This window comes from Anser cygnoides, chromosome 1 (genome assembly GCF_040182565.1).
Source record: "Anser cygnoides isolate HZ-2024a breed goose chromosome 1, Taihu_goose_T2T_genome, whole genome shotgun sequence".
Taxonomy (NCBI): Eukaryota; Metazoa; Chordata; class Aves; order Anseriformes; family Anatidae; genus Anser; species Anser cygnoides.
In genome coordinates, this window is record NC_089873.1 from 179852546 (window position 1) to 179877279 (window position 24734).

A 24734-nucleotide genomic window follows, 5' to 3' on the forward strand; every position below is an offset into this window, starting at 1 on the left:
ATGGGGCCGGTCTCTTCTCAGTTGTGCCCAGCTACAGGATGAGAAGCAATGGGCACAAACTGAAGCACAGGACGTTTTGGCTCAACGTGAGGGGGCACTTCTTTACTGTGAGGGTGGCAGAGCACTGGAACAGGTTGCCCGGAGAGGTTGTGGAGTCTCCTTCTCTGGAGATATTCAAAACCCGCCAGGATGCCATCCTGTGCAATGTGCTCTAGGTGAACCTGCTCACCAGGGGGGTTGGACTGGATGGTCTTCAGAGGTTCCTTCCAACCTCGGCCATCCTTTGATTCCGTGATTCTGTGCTGGACTTGTCCTTGAAGCTCTAGGAATATAAAATATCTTTAGTGCCATGCAAGTAGGAAGCTCTGTTCTCTCTCAGTGCACTCCTACAGCATCACCTGCTGGGAACCCCACAAAAACCTGGGCTAACATACCCCCCAAAAAAAGGCCCCAAACCCCGCGGGGCAGGCAGGGCTTCATCCCTCCTCCCACCCGGCCTGGGGTGAGACTCCTCCTGTGCCAGCAGGCTCCGAGGAGCACCTCCACGCCGAGAAAAGGAACAAGCTCCCTGTCACCCGGCGCCGCTGCGCACCTGCACCGCCCGCCTCGTCCCCTCAGCGGGCAGGGCCGGGCCGCGGCCGCCGCCTCCCTCCCGCCCCCTCAGCCCCCAGCCCCGGCGGCCATAAGAGGCGGCGGCGGCGAGGCCGGGCCGACAGCGGCGGGGCGGCCGCCATGAAGTCGCCTCAGGCAGAGCGCCCGGCGAGCCACGGTGGGTGGCGGGGGGCCGCCAGGTCTACCCTCGCAGTGCGGGGGGGCTCGGCGGCTCCTTCAACCGCTTTTTTCTTCTTCCCTCCCTCCCTCCAGGCTCCGGCCGTCGCCCCGCGGAGCTGCCGGAGGAGGCGGGCGGCTTGGCGGAGGCGCTGGGCGAGTTCGAGGCGGTGCTGGAGGACTTCGCCTGCCCCGCCGGCCGGCGCCGCTTCCATTACGGCGAGCACCTGGAGCGCATGAAGCGGAGGAGCAGCGCCAGCACCAGCGACCTCAGCGACTCGGAGAGTGAGTGACGGGGACGGGGAGCCCCCGAGGTGGGCTGCCTGACCCTGCCCGGGCACTGCCACTTCTGGGGGGCCCGGGGGTTCATCTCTTGTGGCTTATTTTAGGGGAGAAGCGCAGGGTGTTGGTGAGCCCCGGGTTGGCTCCCCCAGTGTCGCAGGGAGCGGTTTGTTGCGTGTCAGGAGTAAGGTAAAGGAAAAAAACTGGTTCTAGAGGCAATAAGGCTGGAAAACTTGGTGTGAGGGGAGGTCAAGCTGCCAGCTGGTAAAACACTGAGGTATCTTATAGCCTTACAAGAAAAAAAAAGTGTCCCTAAATAAAACAGGAATCAGTGGGGCTGTTCAGCCCGAACATCAGTGGGATGAGCAGCAACTGAAGTACGCTTTCTAGAAGAGACTGAAACTAACCCAGGCTCCTGGCTTGGCCAGCAGAGCTGTTCTCACTCTTCTGGAGGTGATAATCTCAGGCAACTTGCGTCTGAGCATACTCGGCATGCACAAACAGTGTGCAGAGAGCTTGGGACAGAAAAGGTGGGAAGAGTATCCTGCTATGAGCAAGAAAATCTACAGTGGGAACTAAGTTTTTTTCCTAGCAAACTAGAAAAGTCTTACCCCCCTTAAATTCACTAGTCAGGGAGAGAATATCTTCCCTGTTCTCCTTGGCAGTGAGAGAATCAAGCGCTGCTTTGTCAGAGGTAAGTTCTGTTTAAAAACAAGCTATACCCACGTTTTTTTTAGTTCCTAAACTAAATGTTTTCTTTATGGTTATCTTCATCAAACTTCCTTTGTTTTTCAGTTACTTGCAATAAAACTGCTCCTTTCTGCTGTGCATCTTTTCAGTGTGCATCTTTGACTTCCTAGTGGTTAAACTGTGACAGCACAGCTTCTCAAACTTATCAGAGCTGTTTATTTCTTCAAAGGGTAGGATTAATTTCATTTCAGTCACAGGCAGCTTTTTAACTGCCCTGGACTTGGATTCCTTGCCTAGCCATGTCTTTGGATTTTGTCTGTAGTCAGTGGGGATGTGTGGTTCAGGATGTTAATCCATTGCTGCTTCATAGTGGAGTGGGTGAATTGTTCCTTGCAAGTAAGCCTCCCGCTCTCCTGCTGAAGGAGACTTAGGAATGTATGCCTGATCTAGGTTGAACACCATCCTTTTATGTGGCTGAGGGTGCATAAGCTGAGGCCTGCCTTCACTGAATCAAACCGGAGTATGGGAGCAGTTCTGTAAATCCAGGTCTGTTATTAACAGCAATGGTACAGCCCTAGTGTTACAATTTCTTGTGCAGTCTTTCGGTGTTGTAACTTGTTATCCTCTTGCATACTCTTATGGAAAATAAGAGGCACTTCAATCAACAGCGATTATCCAGTAAAATATTCTACTGTTGGGAAAGTGAAGAAAGAAAACAAAACAGTATCAAGAACTTAAGCTTTATCCATGCAAGAAGGGTGCTTGTAGTTGCTTGGCGTATCTGCTGTGGTTCTGTAAACTTGCATCTTGAACAGTGCTTAAAATTGCTGTTAGGATCGGAAGGAAGGGCATTTTAGGGAAGGTATTCTTCTGACAGGGCAGAAGACCTAGTGAGAGACCACATACCTAGGCAAATTGGCAGACTAGATCTTCAGGAAGGTCTGGAAAATAAAATTCTGTATCACAAAACTTAACTGATTTAGACTCAGTACACTTACAGGATAGCCTGATAGACAAGGGTTGAGGACTTGATACAGAGCCATCAGGGATCTTGAGCTAGGAACATGTCAAGCTTCCTAATGCCAGCCTGTGCTGGGGCTAGGGTTCCTCCTTTACTGATGTGTGATGTGGAGGGTGGCTCTGGACAAATTGGAAGTCCCAGACTTCTGAGTGCTAGCGTACACCAGGCCAGGAGGTGCACTAAGAGACTTGTTGGGATCCAGCTGCCTCAAGCATATGAGGATATGTTAGAGGAAACAGAAAACCAGCCAGCTTTCTTCTTTTCTCAGAAAAGGCCCAGTAAGACACTTTTTCCTGAAGTCATCGTTCCGTGCAGACAGCTTGTTTTGGAGCTGTAGTAGGATTGTAGAGGGATTGCAGACTTATGAAGAGCTCCTTTTATAAAACAGGATCCAGTGTCTGATGTAATCCAGCTACACTCCCTATGTACATTTTAAGAATAGGTTTAGGGAGTTTTCTATTTAGCCAGGCTCTTTCTGTTCAAACTCAAGTTTTTTTCCTTATGGTCACCTTTCCTTTGGTCTCCATCCTTTAGGGCAAGTAGTGCTGAATAGCTGACCTCACTATTCCCGTGGTAACACTTGAGTTAAACTTCACTACAGGATCAAGGAGAAACTGGGCTGAAAGAGCAAGCTGTTGCAACACAAATCTGCAACAACACAGAAGAACTGCCAACAATATTTTCTGTAGATAGGTTGAGTTATGATCTTGTTCATGAAGGCTGTTTTGATCTTTGCAAAATTTTCTTATCTGACACTGAAAACTATTCCAGGTATACTTAGTAATGTATTTACAGAACAGTTCAGACTGTATTTTAGTACTATACCTTGTTGGTAGAGTAATCTAATCATCTTAACTGATGTGAAGTGGCTGAATGTTAGGCATACATATCTTTCTGCCACTCCTGCAGTGATACCTTTGATTCTAGGGTGGGACTGTAAGGGGAGGCAATGTTTTAACTTTCTATTTCAGGGCATCTGAATCAATCTTAAATTTAACTTTCCTAGAAGCTAGTGACCGATATAAAACAGCACTATGACCATTTGATATAAGGGTAAGGAAAGCCTTTCCTGAGACCTATGCTGTGAGGATGAGTCTATTTGATTTAAACAGAAGTATTTACAAAAGGTCTTTATCACTACAGCTAAGCTTGCAGATATTATGTGGTTTTTGTGCTTTTTGTTAGAACCGTATGTTCTTCTTGAGGAAGCTGGCACTAAAACCACTAATTGAAATTCTTATATTACGTATTTCAGCATCTTAAAGGGAGAGAGAAAAAAATTGAAGACTACTTCAGAAAATGGACATGATAGGACAAGATGTGGGGGAGCCAAGCACTGTTACTTGACTGAATGATCTTTGGATGAGGTCTGCCTTGGCTGTGGTTAAGTATTGTACATAACACAACGGACTCTAGATCTTACAGTAATAAAAGTGTTAGCATGTGCAGATGTTCATGATCTTAGTGCTTGGCCCACAAGTGCTACATTAACCACAACAGCTGATGGGGTCAGTGCTGGAAATCATGATGCAATTGGGGATTCAGTCCAACACTCATTCTTGAGTGAATACCAATTCTGTTTCAACTTGATGTATTCAACTGAATCGAAGTGTAACAGCTTCATGCTTTGGGTTATTGATTATGCTGAAACTTCTGAGCTAAAGGACACCTTTTGCTATTTACTGCCTATGTTGGTTGTGATAAAATAGGATTTGTGTTAGGGAGTGCTGTCTTGTCAAAAATCCACTAGTGTGAATGCAACAACACTCTCAAACTTACAGAGAATTTGCTACTTGTGTGTTGGAATAAGCTTAGGACCCAGGGGAATGGCATGGAGCTGCTTCAGGGGAGGGTCAGGCTAGGTATTAGGAGAAGGTTTTTCACCGAGAGGGTGGTCAGGCATGGGACAGGCTCCCTAGGGCAGTGGTCAAAGCACCAAGCTGCTGGAGTTCAAGAAGTGTTTGGACAACACTCTCAGACACATGGTCTGATTTTTACTGCATGTCTACTCAATTCATTTTGCTTAACAAAACATGGCAGTGTCAGGACACTCTTCAAGTTTAGGCTTGGGATAACAAACCAAAAGTGCGACTTGATGAGAGGCTGAGAAGGGAAGCACTCTAGCATTTCTTGTGCCAAAGCTATAATAACACCTAGAGGCTAAACCATAATCTGGTGTTGTACTCTCTGAAATGTTTTGATTTTTAGCTACAGATGCATCTTCTTCCTGAAACAGGTTCAGTTTCCAGTCTGCCTATTAAAAAGCATCACAAAATAAAATGCATCAATTCAGTTCTGGTGCTGACAAAGCCTGCAGTGCATCTTCGTAGTCACTTGTAGGGACATGCAAAGGCTTTCTTGCAAACACCTCCTGTCTTTTAAACACAACAGAAGACCGTGAGGGCATCCACAACTCTGTGTGGTGGAGCAATGACTCTGCTATCTAGAGCTGAAGCATCAGCTGCTGTTAATGCTGCAGCACTCATCCTCAAAAGCTAGTTTACGTTTGTGATATCTGTGCCTTCTCTACATATTGTAATATAAAGACAGCAGAAATGACTAAAGAGACGAAATAGTTTCCAAATGACTAACTGGACTGAAGTGTCAGCATAGAGATGACTTGACTTGGGTGGGGACAAGCTTGTCTTCCAGAACACCATGAGTGACAGTAGGAGAGTGGCTGCTACCTCGCCCAGTCTGAAAAAAAGATCAAACCAGCAAGTTTCATATAAGAGCTCTTTCTTTGCATGGTGTGTAGTTAAACTATAAACTATATACCTTTAAGATATCATGGATGTTAAAAACATACATGCTCAAAATAACTAGATAAATACATGGGACTGGGGAGGTACATCCTCAAGGGACTATTTTATGGTAAGAAGCTACTGGCAGCTTAGAAAGTATGTTGATTTGTGCATCGTTAAGACCTGGTGGAGTTACTTTAAATTATCTGTTTGCACCGTGCAGGTGCTTAAACTCTTAAACTCTTGTAGGCATCTGCTGTGAGAGACAGGATGTGGAGTAGATGAGCCTTTGGTCTTGGTGACAAGTCCCAGTCTTGCACAATCAAGAGGAGAATATTTTAAGGAGGTGGATTGCCTGTACAGATTTCTAACGGCCTGTCTCTAAGATGAATATGATACAATATTTATAAAGGAAAACAAGAAGGAAGACTTCATTTTATGAGAACTCTCTATTAATTCATCTGAAAAAATACTGTTTTATTAAATTACCAAGACATTTAAGGGGAAGAAAACCCAGGGGTTTCAGGTATGTAGGCTTCTTCAATTTAATGAGAAGTGTGCTTTTTGGTAAGATTTTCATTCTTACCTCTTCGGCATACTTGTTGCTCTACTGCCTCATGAGTAGTAAGCATGATTGGCGAGTGGGATGGTAAGCTTTGTGTGTAATGAAGTTGTACTTGCACATCTGAATTTGTCTTCCTAGATTGCTTCCTTGTAACTTGTAAATATGTGGCTTGATATCTTTTAAATCATTAAGCCTAGACATGTAAATAGTGAGAGTTTTGGGTCACCTTTGGAATGGATGGCTAGGCAAAAGACGGTAAATAATGCAGTGAAATGTGAGCATGATTATGATCAAAATAAACCCAATCCTTGAGGGCTGCAGCCTATTCACCACAGAGCTCATTTCGCAATGCATGTTCCTCACTCCAGCTAGTGGCATTAGAAATTCCAGACTTTATTTTTATTTTCTTAGCAATTAGCCTATGTTCTGCCTGGCAATGAATCATGCACTCTGTTTGTCAAATGCTGAATATCATTACACAGTGAACTCATGATTTGTAAAGACTTAAGTGGAGTTGTAACGCTTCTCTGAAAACTTGAGGAGAGTTTTCTTAAACTTTCCTTAGTGAAAATTACAGCAAAAATCTTACTGACTTGGTGTTTCTTAAAATTGTCCTGAACTATGGCACTAGAAAGAACATAATACTAGGTCAGACAGCTGAACTTTTCCGTTGTCTGTTTTAAAATGAAAAGTTTGAGGTTTTCCTCCTTTGGTTAATTGCTGTCCAGAACCTTTCAATTGTTCACTTCATGTAAATATAGCATGTTCCCATGGTATTGCAGTGGGTTTTTTTGTGGTTTATCTATATATTGGAACAGCAAAGGGCAACACTAACTACAGATTGCATTGCCAGAATAAAATATACCCGTATTTATTTCAAACCCATAATTTTGCAGCTATTGGCTTAGTTGAACTCGTGTAAATCAACTCAGTAGCTTAGCTATCAGAATTTAACGTCTCTTTGTAAAGAGACAGTGTTATAGTACTGATTTTTTTCTTAAAAACTGCCCCTTTAGCTTTTTTTATATGCGCACAGGCATGAGAACAAAAATACAAAGGAAAAGAAGCAATGGCTGCAAGAAACTCGCATCGCAGTGGGAGAGCAGGGGCTGGATGAGGAAGAACAGCAGTAAGAGATCCTTGGCATCAGCCTCCAGCTATTAGGTTGCAGGGGAGGTTGTATCTCTGTGGCAGTGGAAATCTTTCAAAACCCCTTTTTTGAAGGCAAATGAGCAAGTCTTGGCTGTGGCAGCTGGTAGAGAGCAAGGACTGAAATGTCCTTTTCCCAGAGCTTTCTGCCGTGGAGCCACACTTGCCAGACCTGGTATTTTTGTGCAGTGGATACTGTAAGAACTTTTTAACGGGGCATTGCTTTCAGGTTTTTATTATAAATTTGATAGTTGGGCTGTATTCCTCTAATCACCAAAATTTCTGCTGCTTGTTGGCAAGTGTAAGCTAAAGTCAGTACCTAAAATCTTTGTTTTTTGAGAGATATTGGAATTTTTTTTCTTGAAACAACAGTTAATATTACAACCCATCAAAAGGTAGCTCTGTCTTGTGAAAACCTTTCACCTCTTGTAATTTTTCCAGCACTGGAAGGAAGACACTTAGGTATTTAAAGCAGTGCTTCTGTCTTCTTTACAATGGGGCAAAGAGAAAATATTTCCTAGGCTTGTGGAAACAAGCATGAAATAATGTTTCCTGGTTTGATGTGTTGTTGTGAGGTGGTTGGTCAGCACTTCCAAGTGTATATAGAAGGGCTGTGGAGAAAGCTACAAAAAGAATCAAGGGTGACTGCTAATTCAGGTGTGTGAGTGGATGTGAATAAGATTTGTATCACAGAATCATCTAGGTTGGAAGAGACCTCCAAGATCACCGAGTCCAACCTCTGACCTAACACTAACAAGTCCTCCACTAAACCATATCGCTAAGCTCTACATCTAAACGTCTCTTAGAGACCTCCAGGGATGGTGACTCAACCACTTCCCTGGGCAGCCCATTCCAATGCCTAACAACCCTTTTGGTAAAGAAGGTCTTCCTAATATCCAACCTAAACCTCCCGTGGCGCAACTTTAAGTGGCTGATTAACCTTCTGTAAGGTGAGTTGCCTTCAAGTATTCACGAAATGAACACTTTTATTCCAGCTATATATAAGAGCAACTGGAGCTTTGGATGGCGTGCGTGAGGTTTGTAATACAGATTCCCAGCATCACTACATCTGGTGTCTGGATGCTAGCAGCACAGACTGCACATTAAAAGCATGCTCAGCTTTATAGCCAGTGTTCTCTGGATTATTTCTTATTAATTCACGTAACTCTAAAACCTTTAAAATACTAAATTATTTGAATGCTCATGCTTTTCCCAACTGTGCTACCTCAGACATGTGTTTCAACTTCTGTCTGTTCTTTCAGTGTGGTGTGCTCTTGGCTGCTGCCCCATTTATGTGAGGTGTTGAGTTATTTGGCTTTTTCATAATGGTAGGGGTTTTGTCCTGATCAGTTAAAACTTTCCATTCAGAGTCCCTTGTTCACTAGGGTTTGCATCTTGGCTACAAACATGTGGTTTTAGTTGAAAGCTGCTCCATGAGCTGAGTTCAGGAAGAAATTTGTCATACCTTTAACTATTACTTTAAGACCACTAATGTGCTAGGATTCATGTTCATTGTATGGTGCTGGTCAGATAATGTTGTGGAGCAGTGTTGGCTCTCCTCTCCCACTTAGATCTGTTAGGTTTTGATCTTTTTAGGAGCTGCTTCTAAAAGATATTTCTTTAAATTCTTGTGTTTGAAACTTTCTCGTAGTTCTGCTTTGTATTCCCCAAATCTGTCTGAAATTTCTGAGTAGGTTGGTTTTGATCTGCTCAGGTTTAGAGAGGCCAACAAACACTTAAGAGTGAAGATAAGTCACAATGAAAACCTAGTGTGAAGAAGCACCCAGCTTGTTCTGAACAAGAAATACCAGCCGACAGCTGATCTGGCCACGTGGAGTTCCCAGGCATCAATGTCACCTCACCACTCAGTTTGCACAGTGTGTGTTGCATGTGTGTAGCATTTGCTGGAGCAGGAGCTGAGCTGATTGCAGAGGAACTGTGCAAGATCTGGCACTGCAATGGGTCAGTGTACATGAACGAGGGAAATCTCCTAGGGTGAAGCTTCTCGCAGACCTTGGCAAGGAGAGCTGTGGTCCTGCTGGGTCTTGCCAACTCAGCAGGGCTGCCTTCACTTAACCAGGGCAGTCATCTCCTGGCATAGCAACCGGGACAGATGTCCAAAAAACGTGACAATTTTCACTTGGATGGCCCTGATGGTGCAGTGTAACCGCCTCTTGGCCAGGCTTCTGAAGACAAATGCTGCAAGTGCTGCAGGTAGGCAAATCGCTGGCTTCAGTGGCAGTCATCACCCTGTATAATGACATAAATTTATATGCTGGGAAATGTGCCAAATAGAGACCATTGCCACAGTTGCATCACAACAATTTTCTCTTTTTGTAGAGCTACAACTTTCAGATCAATTTTCAGCTCAAAACTGCAGGAACTACCAGTTCTGGTCTCTAACACAATGGCAATTCCTCCTTCCAGTGAAAACATGACAAATACTTTGTGTGAGCTGCACACATCAAAAGAGGGAAGATAGCAATTGGTATTTGTGAAGCTTAAGGCCTGCCCTAAAATCCGGGAACATCAGAATGATGCAGGAACCTTTCCCATTGCTTTCCATGGCATGTAAAGCTTCATCTAAAAGACCATCTAAAATAAGATTTAAGAACATCTTGTGTACAGGTTTACTGCTTCATGAACTCGAGAGTTGAGCAGGAAGGCTTTTCTGTTCTCAACTAGGCACTGCTTTTTGCTGTATGTCATTGCCACAGCTATGGCAAACTATGTAATTGTGCTTTATGTAACAGTACTTCTGAGGGACTCTTCTTGTCCTAGAGCTCTTAACTTAGATTTTAAAACAGTTTTTGCAAACTTCAAGTAACTGAAATCTCCCAGAACATTGTAAATCCTACAGGCCCTACTGGGTTTAACTTGGTGGATGTGGGATAACTGCAGTTCCTGTAATATTTCCCAGCTGATGCTGACTGCAGGGAAAGCTGACACTTTATTATAGGAGGTGAGATTGGGCCTAGGTCTACGAGCTGTTTAACAGTAGGTGTGGGAACAACAATTTTCAAACAATACATAATTGGTTTGTCTCTGTTTTTAAAGTCTATAAACTTGAGTTCTACAGACTCTGGAGCCTGTATCAGAAACATCCCATTTCTGTGTCTAATTCTATTGCAAAATTTAAGAAGGTGGTATTCTTAACTTGCATTGTCACTTTTTAACAGGTGCAGACTCACTCTACAGGAACAGTCTCAGCCTCAGCGATGAAAAGCTTAACTCTCCAACTGCGTCTACTCCAAGTTTACCATCTCCATCAGTAACTCCATGTAAAGGTAAATTCTAATTGTTGACACTTTTGAATTCTCAACCTAGATAAGCTTCTTCATTTGGGCAAGGATTTGCACAAATGCATGGACTCTTGTTTTTGAATGACCACAAAACTAAGGATTATGGTTAAGCACACTCCGGGTGCAAGTATTATTGCTGCTTTTGATCATTATTGCATCCACACTTCTTCATGTGTTATCCAGCAACTCGTCTGGTTTTGAATGACCAAGCTGAAGTCTAACTTAAGCAACTAAGTAGCCTAAATGTTCCAGCTATGTAGAGGAATACTTAGCCTGAATGGAGGGGTGCAGTGTGTGACTTCAGAAGCCTTTCAAGTTAAAATGATTATTCAGATCCATGTAGACCTTGCACTGCTGATTCAACCCAAGCACTAATAATTCCTTCCTCCTTTGTAGCTTTAGAGTTTCAGGACAGTTTGTCTTGCAGCTGATCTAACTCACCAGAAGGTTTTTCATACAGGTAACTTAGATTAAGCCTGGACTAGAAATACCAATAAATGCAACAAACATGCATGCGCTAAATGGTGCTGTTTTAACTGGTGTTCTCATGCATGCTCAAGGGTTTTTCACTTTTATGTGTTTTACGCGTTGACCAGTCACAAATAAATAAAATGTTCTCTTACTGATTACCATGATACCAGGGAAAAATGAGTCATAGTTAATAAGAAGCAGGGGGTTAAAAAATGTCTCAGTTAAACTGGTACTATTAAGTTAATGCTTGGCCAAGAGTTGCACTAAACGTCAAGATCTTCCTGATGAGAAGATACAAATAGGTAGAACCAGCTTGGAATAGACCACAGAAGTGAGATACGGAAGCCACTTGACATAAGAAGTAGATTGGATGGAGCCAGTGGCATTCTCAGGAGTGGAAACTTTAAGTGCATGTTTGAACTTAAATTTATAATGTGTAGATCAAGATCAAAGGATCTAACACCTCAGCCACTGATACTGATGTGACTTAAGAGGTTTAGATTTGGGCAGGGCTGGGAGCTAATTGTTTAGGATTTGGCTATGGCCATGAAGGCATTATCTGAATATATACAGTAAGGAAGAATGGAAGAATCCTACAGTAGCGAGGACATGGCTGAGTTGACCTACAACTTTTTTTCCCACTTCAACTTCTCCTTTTAAAGCAAGCTAAAACTTTGTATCTATATATTTCGCAAAAGCGAAGCAAACCCCTGTTTAGCCATCTCCCCTGTTTTCTAAGAATGCATCTGGACTGCAGCAACCCTGTTGAACTTACCTGAAAATAATCTGGAGCAGGTTTAATACTGCTGAAAACTATTTGGGGAGTTGTGCGGTTCCACTGGCTTATTTTTGGTCAGACAAAAGTGTCATCTCTCTAAGTATTCATCTCTGAGTATCACCGACTGTCTCTTCATAATTTGCAGCAAAGCTTGGCGACACAAAGGAACTGGAAGAATTCATTGCGGATCTTGACAGGACACTAGCAAGTGAGTAGGTTTCAAAGACTGCTTCTTGCTTGCTGCTGTTGCAGAGTGATGAAAACCAATGTATTGGGGGGTGGGGGGACAGACTAGAAATAGTTTTATATAATGTAGCTTTGTTTTAGTTTGCTAGTTTGTATCATTGTGGTTAAGAAGGTAAAATAGACTGAACTCTGGTCTCTGCCTAAATGTTCAAGGCATGCAGTTTAGCTCACATGACAAAGGCTGCACTCCTGTGTACCTCTGTCCCCATTTGAGGCAGCTGCAATTCATTTCTTCTTGTAAGATACTTCTTTAAATTCTTAAAACTGCTAAGATAGGAAAAACTGCTAAGATAGGAGTTTGTGTTTCTTAGTTAGACGGCTAAGTGACTGGAGGAATGTCTGTAGGTGAGGGATACTTCTCATATCACACCTTGCTTTGTGGAAAAAGTTGATATCCATATTTATTGCCTTAGATTAAATGTTAAGCTCCTGTTTGATCTTACTTTTACCAGGAATGGAATTTAACAATCATTTCCTCTGTCACTGTCTAGAAATCGTATTTTCCAGTTATTCTACTGGGTTCTCCGTTATGATTTGGGGTGGAGAACAAAACCCCAAACACCTTCCCTGTGCTATATTCTGCCTATGTCTGCCTATTCTTCTACTTCCTGCCCTATTTGTCTGGGGCATGATAATGTTGTTTTTTTGTGTGTGTGTGGAACCAGACTACAGAACCCCAAACAACAACACTTCATAGGACTAGACTGAAACAGCTGTATGTTTAAAAATAAAAAAATAAAAAATATAAAAAAAACAAAACAAACACAACAAACGAAAACCTATGAACTGAGTTTCTTCTATTCATTAGGTAATTTCCCTTCCCTGTAATTCTTGAAGCCTTGGCCATCTGCCTTGGATTTAACTCAAGACAGCTGCCCTTCTGAGCTTCCTACTTCCCTGTTTTCTTACTTGTATCTTGAATAAGAGAAGTGAAACCAGGATTAAGATATTTCTGGTTTCCTGACTTCTGTCCTGGATGCATGCTTGAGCTAACTGTCCTTACCACTTAAACTTAATCGACTGACTGCTTTTCTGAAAAACTTGAGTTTGAAGACTTATGTAGAACAAAGAAATCAGCAAGTACTTACTTTGTACCTCACACAGCTGTGGTGCAGTAAGTCTTAAGGGGCTGCTTGTAGTATATTGGTCTCACTGTCCCCTTGCAAGGCACAGCCAAAGTGAGGGCAAGTTTTGCTACCTGCTGTGATATTCTTTACCAGCTAATCAAACCTTTGGTTAACTCGGCAGAGTCTCATTTATAGTGACACTTGTTTTAGTGATACACTATCATATGCTGAAGTTCTGGGAAAAGTCTAATTTCCATCTGCTATTTAATGTCACATTTTTGAGTAGTAATTCTATTTAGACGCTCGAGGTTGCACAGGCCTTTGTGCAGATGCCTTTAGAAGCATAATAAAATTGTTGCCTTACATGGCTGTATGTTAACCTTTTAGCTCATGTTTAAAAAAAAAAAAAGGCATAGGTGCTGCCTGTTGGGCAGCTAGCAATCTTATTAAATACAGAATTTACAGCTCTTGTTTTGTATTTCCAGGTATGTGAAATGAATCTCTGGCGTTGTTTGCCTATGAATGTCATCTGAAGGATAAGTGACATCAGTCACTGAAAACTGCTGCCCTTGTCTGATAAATTTCTTACCCAAGATACTCATCGTCTGAACATAACCTCTGTAAACTCATACAAGTATTTAACTGGCAAACATCAGTGTTGTTACATTGCAGCAGGTGGAATCGTATAACTTAAATGTTACAGCTATATTTTGCTTTAAAATATAGCTTAAATTTTAATTTAAAGTTGCTTTTATGAAAATATATTTGTAATTTTATATAGTTGAGAACTTTTAATGCTTTTTTTTCCATTTATAATATATTTTTGTAAACAAATAAACCCTAAACTGGAATCCAGATGTCTGAAACTTTCCTGTGAACTATGAAATAGGAGCACAAATTAAGCTCTTATTGAAAACAACATCAAGCTTGAAAATATCTGATGAGGCTGTATTTCTTGTTAGGCAAAATGTATTTAAGTGGTCTTCATAGGGGACGTTGGGTTGTTCTCTTCAAATTGCTTGGGTGAGAGTATTTTGTACTATGTAAAATTAATACAGTCTGGAAAATAAAATCAGTCAAACACTTATATTAAAGTAACTCTGAAATAACACTTACTTAGTACAGATTGGAACAATAGCACCTATTTGAAATGCTGTCTAAAAGTTATCTTTAAAATCACACATCGTTTCATAGTAGGTACTAATGGGGAGGTTAGGTATTTAAGCCCAAAAGCTTATGGAGATGCTGTAGCATCAAGAAAATACTTAAATCTCTGGATGTCTTTGAAACCAGACCCTTGGGTCCAAAACAGTCTTCATCCCTTTAAAAGGACTGTCTGGCCATCAGTGTGCTGGAGGAGTGGAAGGTAAAGCTGTGTGTGTATCTTTTTTTTTTTATTTTTATTTTTTTGGTGAGGAACCTAATTTTTTCATAAGGAACCTGATTCTTTCCATAGGTATTAAGTGCTGGAGATGTCATTGTGAGCTCTCCCCCAGCTGCTGCAGGCATTATGTGCAGCCCTGCTGTCTAAGCTGCTCACGTGATTGCCCTCTAATCCATTCAGGCAAAGTGAGCTAGACTTGTTTAAGCAGCAGGTCTTATTTTGACCGAAGCAGGTTAGCGAGCAGTCACAGAAGTGGTTCAAAGATTGCGCTTGTTGGAGCTGTGATCTTTAAGTGTGGCTGTGCCTGGAGAAGGATGTCTGCACCAGAGGCACTGTGACCAGCCCATTGCTCAGGAACCTGAGAAGATGGATTTGGACTTATGCTTTCTCCGTGCTGCAGAAGATAATCTACTGCATACTTGAAAATTGGAGCATCGTGAGCAGATTCATCTCTGCTTTGTTTTCAAAAACAAATAATCAAACTTGGATTATGTTAAATGCTGTGTGTGTTTTCCAGTTTTCACTGATAAATAAGCAAATGAAATTCTGAACTGGGTGCAAATCAGTCTGAAACAAGCTTAAGGTGGTTGTCTGTGCTTTTCCTTCCGTCAGACAGCAGGACCATGTAAGATGATGTAGTATCTTCCTGAAGAAGAGAAGCTTCCTTTGTGTTTCCTATAGCAGATTCAGGTGATAAATTCTCCCTTGGAATAAAAAGGGAGTGAAATTAGTTTCTGTTGAAGACTAGGAAGCGTCAACTGGCAGTTGAGAGTACAAATACAGAAAGCTGATGATCTACTTAAAAAAAAATAGAGTGAAGCTTCGAGTTCTAGAAGAACTGTAAAATGTGGGATACTCTGAGATGGTGATGAGCTTCTGAATGCCCTGGGGCTTGCTAAGAAGCTCTTGCACGGTAGGAAAACCACACTGAGCAGCTAGATAGGCTTGCTCTGGCAAATGGAGAGCACTGTGGGCGTACAGTGCTACTGCACAGAGCAGCAAATCCTCCCTTTGGCTGCCTCTTCGAAACTGAGAGGGGAATCTGGCCCTTCTTGCTGGTCCCAGATGTAAAGGGATGTTTTGCTGTGCAAAGCCAGGGAGGGGGATTCCATGGGCTGCTGTGGGGCTTCCAGAGACTTGGGGAGGGAGAGGCACTGTGCCTTCAAACGAGGGAATGCCTGGGAGGGGAGAAAAGCTCATGCTTTTCAGAAGTAATATTAGTACAAGGCATGTTTTTTAAAGCTAATTGAGTAGCAGCGGAGGTTTCTCTTTCTCCATTTTTACGTTGTTTGGTAGGGTGAGAGCTGGAGTGGTTGTGAATTGTGGATGTTCCTGTTCTGGAGGCAGGATACCCAAAGTAAGCACGTGTAGGTAAGCCCCGTGTTTCAGAGGGTGCCAGCTCAAATGTGTGGGAGTGTGGGAGGGAGATGACAGCTGTTTTTCTTCATTCCTCAAATCAGATTGTTTGAGGTATTGGGGCACGAGTGTTCAGCTTTCCCTGTGCACATTCAGTTGTTGCTTCATGCAGCTGAATGCCTGGCCTGTAGTCAGTATTGGAAGTTGGGTGTTTCACCTTTTATAAAGTGATATTACTGAGCTAGCGTAGCACTTCGGAGCAGCACTAATTCATCCTTGTAGATGCAGACACTCAATTTTGAAGATGTTTCCTGTGTAAGCAAAGGTTTAAAGCAAGGCGTGTTCCTCATCTTGTGTAACGTGAAGTCATTTGGGGATGGAGTTGGGGATTAAGTCACCATCTGCTTGTTTTTCTAATCTTATTTATGCATACACAGGTAGAGACTCCTGCTCGCTTGTACAGCAGCTCTGGAGGTCATCAGCTATGAAATCTGGGAGCGTCTTCTGATAAGGTGTTGATTTGAGTTCTCTGCAGCTTATGATGTTCTGTTTTGAATGCCTTTGTGTCAAAAAGAAGGCAGTAACATAGACTGGAGTAAACATATGATTTAAGTTCATCATCTAATTACATACATCACTGAAAAATGCATTGTTGAGAAGTTCTTGTGATACTCTATCCCTAGTGAGTATTGCTGGAGGCCGTCCTGTCCACATGGGCCAGTCTGACTTTAATCCTTGTTTTGACAACTCTTGAGCTGTGATGCTCAATTTGGACTCGGGAAAAGACTCTCTCAGCCCTGTCGTGCCAACACCACTCTTCTGAAATTGAACTGAGGGGTGGGCACCTTGCCAGAGCTTAACACGTGTAAGCTGAGGTCCAACAACGACTTGCACGTATGCTCTTTACCTGCTGCAAATTCAAGGTTAAAAGGATTAGTTTAAACCCCTGTCACTGAGGCTTGAGCTAAAGTGCCTTATCTTGAGTTTGCTATTGTGTCCTCTGTGCAGTCACCCAGGCTCAGCTGATACCTGGTAACTCATTAAGCTTGATGCTCCTTTTCCTGAGCCCTTAATGGGGGGAGAGAAGAGCCAAAGGAGGGATTTTTTTTTTTCTTTTTTTTCCCAATGGCCTTTAACCATTGATGCACCCACAGCCAGGTGAGTTCTTGTGAGGGAGCAGGACAGCTATGTTGGCAGTGACTAGAAGGAAAAGCAGGCTTTGCCTCACAGGGCTTGCTTGTAGGGGAAGGGCTCAACCTCTGCTGGTTCCTAGAGCCTGTTGTACCACTGCCTCACTGCCTTCTCCTTGCCTACTAAGCAGATACCAGTGGTGGAGTACGCACTGGGTGTAGGACCGATTTTCAGCAGGGCTGCCTGATATGAAGGGTCAGAGGGAATGAGAAGCCATGTTCATGGATTCAACTCTATTTAAGCCAATTTTCAGCAGCGGATGTTTGCAGCAAGAACACAAAGCTTCTTTCTTCCTGCTGGGAAACATCCATGTCTGCAAACGCGGGCTTTCTGAGCTCTCAGTAATTCCCGCTTTTAGACCATTGTCCCGCTGCCTCAGGCTCTGAAGTGAAAAAGCCACCTTGCGTGGGTCTCTGTAGATGGGCTCAGCCTCTGTCAGCTCACGGGCACCTGGCTTATTGTCCGGGAGTTGTTCCTTCCTCACCAGAGCCTGTCTTGTGCGAGAAGGTGCGTGAATGTGCTAGGCATCACATCTGCCGGGCTGTTGGAGAGAAACTCCCAGTCTCACAGCGTGCCGAGTTTGGAAGCAAAATGAAAATCTTACAGCCAATGTGACAGCAACAACTCCTGAACCCAATCCAGCTCTGCAAGCTAGCAGCGCGAACTCTATATCCTCAGTGGGGAAAACTCCTGTTTTCTGTGTTACTTTTACAGGCTTTCTACGTTACTGACTTCATTGCAGCTTGGCCAGCAGTTCTGGCTGTCTAAATAACTTTGCATTAATGTAAGAGGATCCTGGCTGCTATCTCTCACTGGTTTAGAGTTGTAAAACAGATCTTGTCAGGGCCTTTTTCTTACAGATTCTGAGTTATCAGTTAAATGCTTTGGGGATTAAAGCAGGCCACTTGGTACAAAGGGCTTCTAGTGCTTCAGTTGGGTTTGCTCTTACGTTGATGTTTTGGGAACTGAAGTATTGATCGGTTTCTCTTAAACTGATCAAGCTCCTCTGTTTTTCAACAGCATGCAGAGCTTGCTGGCTCCTCGGGGAGGACTGGGGATGCTTGAAGTGGGTTGATAGTAATTCATGATTAAGCTTAAAGTGAACGTGACCTTCTCCATAGCATGTGGCTGCAATACGGAGCGCCTTCCTCCAGTTCTGTTTATCATGAATTTCATATCATAATGAAGAACCTCACCCTTGTCTCAAAAAAAAAAAGAAAAAAACACAAACAAATTGGTCTTTTGGTGTGCGTGCAGCCTTGACATTTCTGAAAAATAAATTTTGCTGGTATGTAAAACCGGGTCAGGACTTAAGCACTTACTGATCAAAGTGTATCACCCCAAAAGTAGCACGATGGCTTGCTTCATGACCTGGGGCATCTGTCCCCTTGGCTGTGCTGGGCAGGAGAACACCTGCTCCTGCAGCGCCATGGGGCAGCCACGGTGGATAAGTCCTGGGGCTGTGGTGTGGGAGCAAAGTCCCCGTGAGATGCCGCAGGATAAACCCACAGGTGTGCGTACCCGGGATGATTTGGCACATTCAGGCTCTGAATCTTCTGGGCTCTCCTGCGGCATCAAGCACCGATCTTGGCAATCCATGCTCATAGATGGATCGTAGATGGCTCCTTAATGCTGTGTATATTTTCATAGCTGTTGGAAAACTGATGTACGAGCAGTAGCTTTGTTTGCCTATGATTTTATTACGTGAAACAGAATGCACGTTTTTTCTTAGGGGCTCAGCTCTCAATCTCTACATAGCCTCCCAGCTCATTTATTTTGCTGGCAGCTGGTACAACACACTGCTAATACAGGAATATTAGGCATTAACAGCTACACATCAGCTGTCTCAAAGCTCTTTGGCATGCTATATTAAATACCACTTCTAGCGCAAAGCAAGCTTTCCCAGTATGCCTCAGCTCAAACCTAGAGGAAGACGGTGAGAGTTCGGCCCTGGCCCTGTCCAAAGGGAACCAGTGGTGTTGGGCTGAGTTAATGCTGACATCGGGATTAAGGACACCGAGACCTCATCTCAGAGCTGTCTGCGTGTGTTGCTCACAGCGCTTCTGCACCTCAGATAATCCCAAAGGAAAGGCCTTGACCTGGCAAGTGTCCCCGGTACTCCCAAGCCTTCAGCAAACAAAATTAGAAGAGCCCGCAAGGTACCTCGTAACACAAAACGCTTCCTATGTGCTCTTCGCTAGCCTCTGCTTTACTTCGTAGGCAGCTGATAATCTTTCCTCCAGTGTCCCCTTCTCGAATCAAGCCAAACTGAGCATCACAACAGCGGCCGGTGCCTCTGCAGAAAGGCAGGAGAAAAGGAGCAAGAGTCAAAGGCTGCAGACTTCCCCTCCACCTCCTTCAGCTCCTTGTCAGCATCAACATCCAGAGTAACAGCATTGACTCCTACACGTTTCCTGAGTGTACATAACAAGCCTTTAAACTCGGTTTCCTGGACTCCAGCCTTCCCCAGCAATCAGATGCACCAGAGCAGCATCAGCCACTGAAGAACAATAAAATAAGATAGGGGCTCTGTGTGTAAGGGTTTTCTCAGATCCAATTTCATTTTTTCTCTTCTAGCTCATGCAGTCTCCTGTTTTCCCTCTCCCTCTTTGTTCGGCGGGGTGCAGGATTTTCAATTAATGCTCTTCCATGCTGGTAGGGAAAGGTTTAGTTTTACACTTGGCTCTCGTGTTAGAGGGGGGAAGTCCTGGCATGTCCCGTCGTGCACGCTTTGTTTAAGGCACGTGACAGAAACATAAGGTTTTGCTGTCACATAACTTTGTGCTGCAGGAATGGGCATCCTGGGGCCAATGCGACATAAGTATTTTTAAAGTTTTTTTTTTTTTTTTTTGGGTCTTAGAGAAACGATGGCACAAGTTGTCCTTTCCCAATTGCACCCCAAAGCAGAGCTGCAGGCTGGCTGCTGCTGAGGACTTGGCTCAGCTCCGGCAAAGAGCAACTTCATCCACTCACTGGAGCTACTAGAAGAGGATGAGACCAGCAAATTTTGCTTAAAAAAAAAATCTCAGTGCCCTCACACATTTCACTTCTGCGTGAGTGTGATTGTCCTTGTCTTACTGGAACATCTTACAAGAACTTTTCTAAAATAAGAGCTAATTCCAAAAAAAAAAAAAAAAAAAAAGCTCACTGTTGAAAGAAATAACGCCACCTGCTCTCTGTTTTCTGGGGTGAGGTATAACATTGTCTCTGTTCAACACCAGCATGTTTCAGTGCTGTTTCACACCCAGGTGAAATGCATTGCTCGAGCACCATAAAACCCCATTTTCCCACCCACCTCAGACTGGATATCTTTGTGAAATGCTAGCGTGGAAATGCTGCCACCTCTCCAGCCTGAAGATGAAAATCAAAGCATTGCCCATGGTCTGAGAGGGGAATGGATGTGTAGGAGCTGTTTTTTTAACCTGCCATGAGCAGCACAGACCACTCTGAGTATCTTATGATCTCTTCTGGACTTCATCTCTGCATCTTTTTCCTCTCCTTGCTGAAATTCACAGAAACACATCCAAAAGAGCTCCGTGGTAGGGAAAGCCCATACTTTTCTCCCCAGAACACGTCTCTCCTACTGGAAGACACAGTCACCTTAAATATGCACCTAAAGACAGCTGGATGACAGCATTTACCCTTATTGGCCTCTTTGTTTTCTTTATCCTTTGGGGGAAAAAAAATCAAAACAACCTCCAGCAGTGTCTGCATCTCAGTCTGCATCTTTGAGAGTCTTTTCTCCCACACAGATTTCCACAATTGATGGCATTGACACCAAGTTATTGGAATTTGCTCTCTGTTACTTCTTTCCTTTGTGATTAAATGGCTCAGATGTACAGGATAGGTCCCACAAGTACGGGCTGCTTTATTTATCCCTCTGGGGATGGGGACAAACAAGTTGGGAACATGCACCAAAAAAAGTGGGCAATCTCAACTGGAAAAAATCTTTAAAATGTCAGCTCCGTTTTAGTACTTAATATGTTGTGTCCACAGTCTTTCACATTTCATTTCTGGAGTCCATTTTTGGGCTTGCGTTTAAGGCTAAAAGAAGCTTTTCTGCCAGTGACAGCTGGGCCATCTGCCTTTCTTCCTTAGTCCTCATGGCTGGGTGGCTAAATAAGAAGGAGCTGTTCATTTAACCTCAGCATCTGCCAATTGTGCCTTTTTTTTTTTTTTTTTTCTCTTGGCTTTTCCAAAAATGGCATTCTTTTTGCCTAAAAATAAAATTTTTACGATTCCAAGCCAAAGAGGCAGACCTCCCTAGGCATTTTGAATAACATCTTTGTTTTGAAATGTCTCTTGGATTTCATGTAGTGAAAGCCTGACTTTAAAAAAGGTGTTTTAATTTGGTACTAATATTGGCTGATACTCCAAATACAATAGGACAGTAGAGCCCCTGTTCTATCTTGTGACATGCTGTCATTAGCACCCCATGAAGTGAGTCTGGGTAGGGCAGCAATAAAAAACACTCAAACATTTCTTGTAAATTTCCTTTAGCTATCTTTTTATGCAGGGATTTTCACTTTCAGTGCACCTCTGTGTCAGACCATTTCATTGTAACTAGACATCCAGCTTTTGATGAAAAAAAAATTCATATGACTATTAATTCTTAGGCTTCTTCTCTCTTTCCACCCAAGAGCAAGCAACGGTGTGGGGATGGTGGCAACCAAAATGGGAAACAGACTCCGAATGGATCCAGTTCCCAAGGAAAGCCTTGCCTTGTGAGGTCTGGCATGCGTGTCTGTGCGTGTATGTATACATATAAAAGCTTGGCCTGAAGGTTTGGCACCATGACAATGACAGCCCTTAAAACCAGAGCTGGTAGCAGAGGTGAAGGTACAGAAGCAGGGAAATGTTGGGTGGGATTTCAAGGCTGCGACAGTTTGCTTTCTCATCTCCTGCCATGCCGCAGGGTTCGGTGAAGACATCCCAGGGCTATCCGAGCTGGTGCGTCTTCGCATGCTGTGCCCTGCTTCAAGACTGGAAGCTGGGGAGCCAAAAGCACCATGGACGTGTGAGGGGGTGCATCTCAGCGGGGTGGTGAATGTGAATTGGGATGCCAGATCTGCTCCTCGCTGGTGGCAGCACGGGGACATCTGTGCCTGCTCCATGATGTGCCTGGCACAGGCGTTTCCTCACCAGCTCCACTCTCCCCTGAGCACTGCACAACTAATTAATGCTTTATATGTAAAAGTATAAATATGTTTGCAATACGTGTCTGCTGGATCACCGATATTATTTCAGATGGTTTCCTCTACAGCTTGTGGACCATTTCCCAAAGTCAAGCTGGCCCCATTGTAACTTTTGCTTCTCATAACAAATACTTCCAAGATAAATATTAATTTCTCTTGGCTTTTGTGAGCACCGAGCGGCAAGGGAACAGACCTGTCAGTCTTGCAAATGTAGACTCTTTATCAAGAAGGAACCCTACTAGGTGGTAGCAATAAGAGGTTGCAAGCTGACCGTGCTAAAGGGAGCAGGCAGGAAAACCGAGCTGTCCCAGCTTTGCTCAGACAAGGGCTATTTGTTGGAGTTTCTCCAACTGCTGTGTTGTCTAACTTTTATTTCCCCCATAATCAGGCTGATATCATAGGGATTTGCTTGGAAACTGATGCCCTCAGCTCATCTCAGTGCCAGAATTACAACAGTCTCTTGTTCCTAATGGAAAAAAGATGTAAAACCTCCAGACATCCCCAGTTCTTGTGGTGTGGGATCAGTTAGCCGACACGCAGAGCCCGGTTTGATGCCTTTATCTAATTTCATGAAAGTGGAGAAGTGGAAAAAAAGTACATATTTATATGGTATATGCATGTAAACGTGTTCATCGGGTCAGTGTTTGCTGCTTCTGAGCGCAGTCCCTGTGGGACCTTGTTTCTGCCACCTGGGTGATCCCATCCCCTTTGGGGCTCTGTGACAAAGAGCCCCCAGGATGATCAGTTGTCCCTAAAGGGAGCAAAGATGCCTTTGTTTTGGGAACCTGCAGCTATTTGCTGCCCTGTCAAGCTCCCTGCGGGTTCAAGCAAGCATCTCTGAGTTCTCATTAAGCTGTCAGATAAATTGTCCAGCCCTCCTGGGAGTCAGCTTCTTGGGTGAAGGAAGTTTGACCCCGAAATAAACTCTACCAGCTGAAGTAAAATGTTCCTACTCCTTCAGCAGTAGGAAAAGGGAGGTTCAGGCATGAATGAACCCCCCTTAAAATTCTCATGCCCTTTGGTATGGGCACCCTCATTTAGACCCCTCAGGGGAAGTATGGGTCCTGGATCACATTCAGATTTGCTGTTTTATACGCAGCACTGCAGAGAAAAGGTGCAAACAAATAGTGTTAATAACACTGTCACAAACCCAGAGGAAAAACTGAGGGATACACACTGAGCCTCTTGGACCTTCTGGCACATTTAGCTCCTGGCCAAATTTTTGGGAAAAACACACTGCCTTTAACAGAGGCTTTCCAAAACAACACCCGAACGCTGGCAGGAAGCTGTTGCTGCATGGCAAGTGTGAATCTGCCTGGCATGTCTGCTCACCCCTTTGGCAAACAAGCACCAACCCAGGCCGTGAGCAGCTCACAATGTGACGGAGCTGCCTGATGCATGCACTTTGGGGCGGCCGAGGCACTGCGCACGCTGCTACAGGCACATGCGCCGGCCAGCTGGAGCAATAAACATCAAGACCTACTTTAGCGGTGCAGTATGTGTCAGCCACAGCCATTTCAGCTTTTAAAGGCTTGGATGCAGACCACGTTTTCCCCTTTAGCTCACTGCCTGCTTTAACCAGAGCTGAGCAAGCTGTTGACTCTGTGCTGTGAAACCTCAGCGAGCCCAGCAAGGAGCTGGAGTGATGCAGGAAGCCAGACCAAGGAGGCTGCTCCCCGGCCAGCGTTTCACTTATCTGTCATACAGTGATGTTCAAAAGACCAGGAGCTCCTATGTGTGACCCTACGTCTCTTCTAGTGGCCCGATCTGCAAGTGAAATCAACCTGTCCCTGGTAGTTTTGGTGAAATGGTGGCGGCTTGAAACACCAGGCTGCAAATGGGTCCTTTCCCTGTGCAAGTGAGCGTGAGTGGATGGTTTTTTTCTCCTACATACATGCAGGTCTGTTTTTGTGATAAAACATAAGAAACAGTCACAGAATCACAGATGGATGAGGTTGGAAGGCACCTTCAGACGTCACCTGGTCCAACCCTTCTGTTTGTGCAGGGCTAGACAGCAGGGTGCCCAGGACCACGTCCAGAGGGCTTTTGAACATCTCCAAGGAGGGAGGCCCCACAGCCTCTCTGGGCAGCCCGGGCCAGTGCTATTTCCCAGATTTCCTTCCTTCCTTCCTTCCTTCCTTCCTTCCTTCCTTCCTTCCTTCCTTCCTTCCTTCCTTCCTTCCTTCCTTCCTTCCTTCCTTCCTTCCTTCCTTCCTTCCTTCCTTCCTTTCCCTCTTTCCCTCTTTCCCTCTTTCCCTCTTTCCCTCTTTCCCTCTTTCCCTCTTGTAAGCTTGCACTCTGGAGATCTAGGAGATGCTTCAGGGAGAGAACAGAGATTCTCAAGGTGTTTGAGGGGAGGAATCCTGCCCTTTTCTTGCTGATGATGAAATTGCCCAGTATCTGGAGATTTTCAGCTGTTTCGCAGGAAGGTTTGTCTCTGCATGGGGCAGGAGAAGGGGCAGTAGGTGCATGAGGCTGCTGCAGCTCTCTCCCTGCCTCTGTCCAGGGAGCACCAGCCACCTGGG

At 44.1% G+C, this 24734-nt stretch overlaps 1 protein-coding gene across 1 annotated transcript; it reads left to right on the forward strand.

The window, feature by feature from the left end:
- Positions 1-441: 441 nt before the first annotated feature.
- Positions 442-13934, forward strand: RGCC (regulator of cell cycle). Its single transcript, XM_048047721.2, has 5 exons — positions 442-769; positions 865-1053; positions 10399-10506; positions 11916-11978; positions 13569-13934. Exons 1-5 carry the CDS (start codon positions 733-735, stop codon positions 13574-13576), a joined length of 405 nt encoding a protein of 134 aa, XP_047903678.2. The 5' UTR covers positions 442-732; the 3' UTR covers positions 13577-13934.
- Positions 13935-24734: the final 10800 nt, after the last annotated feature.

Coding starts and splice junctions, on each gene's coding strand:
- RGCC (XM_048047721.2), top strand. CDS start 733: ATGAAGTCGCCTCAGGCAGAGCGCCCGGCGAGCCACG. Junction 770..864: donor AGAGCGCCCGGCGAGCCACG/GTGGGTGGCGGG, acceptor CCCTCCCTCCAG/GCTCCGGCCGTCGCCCCGCG. Junction 1,054..10,398: donor CGACCTCAGCGACTCGGAGA/GTGAGTGACGGG, acceptor ACTTTTTAACAG/GTGCAGACTCACTCTACAGG.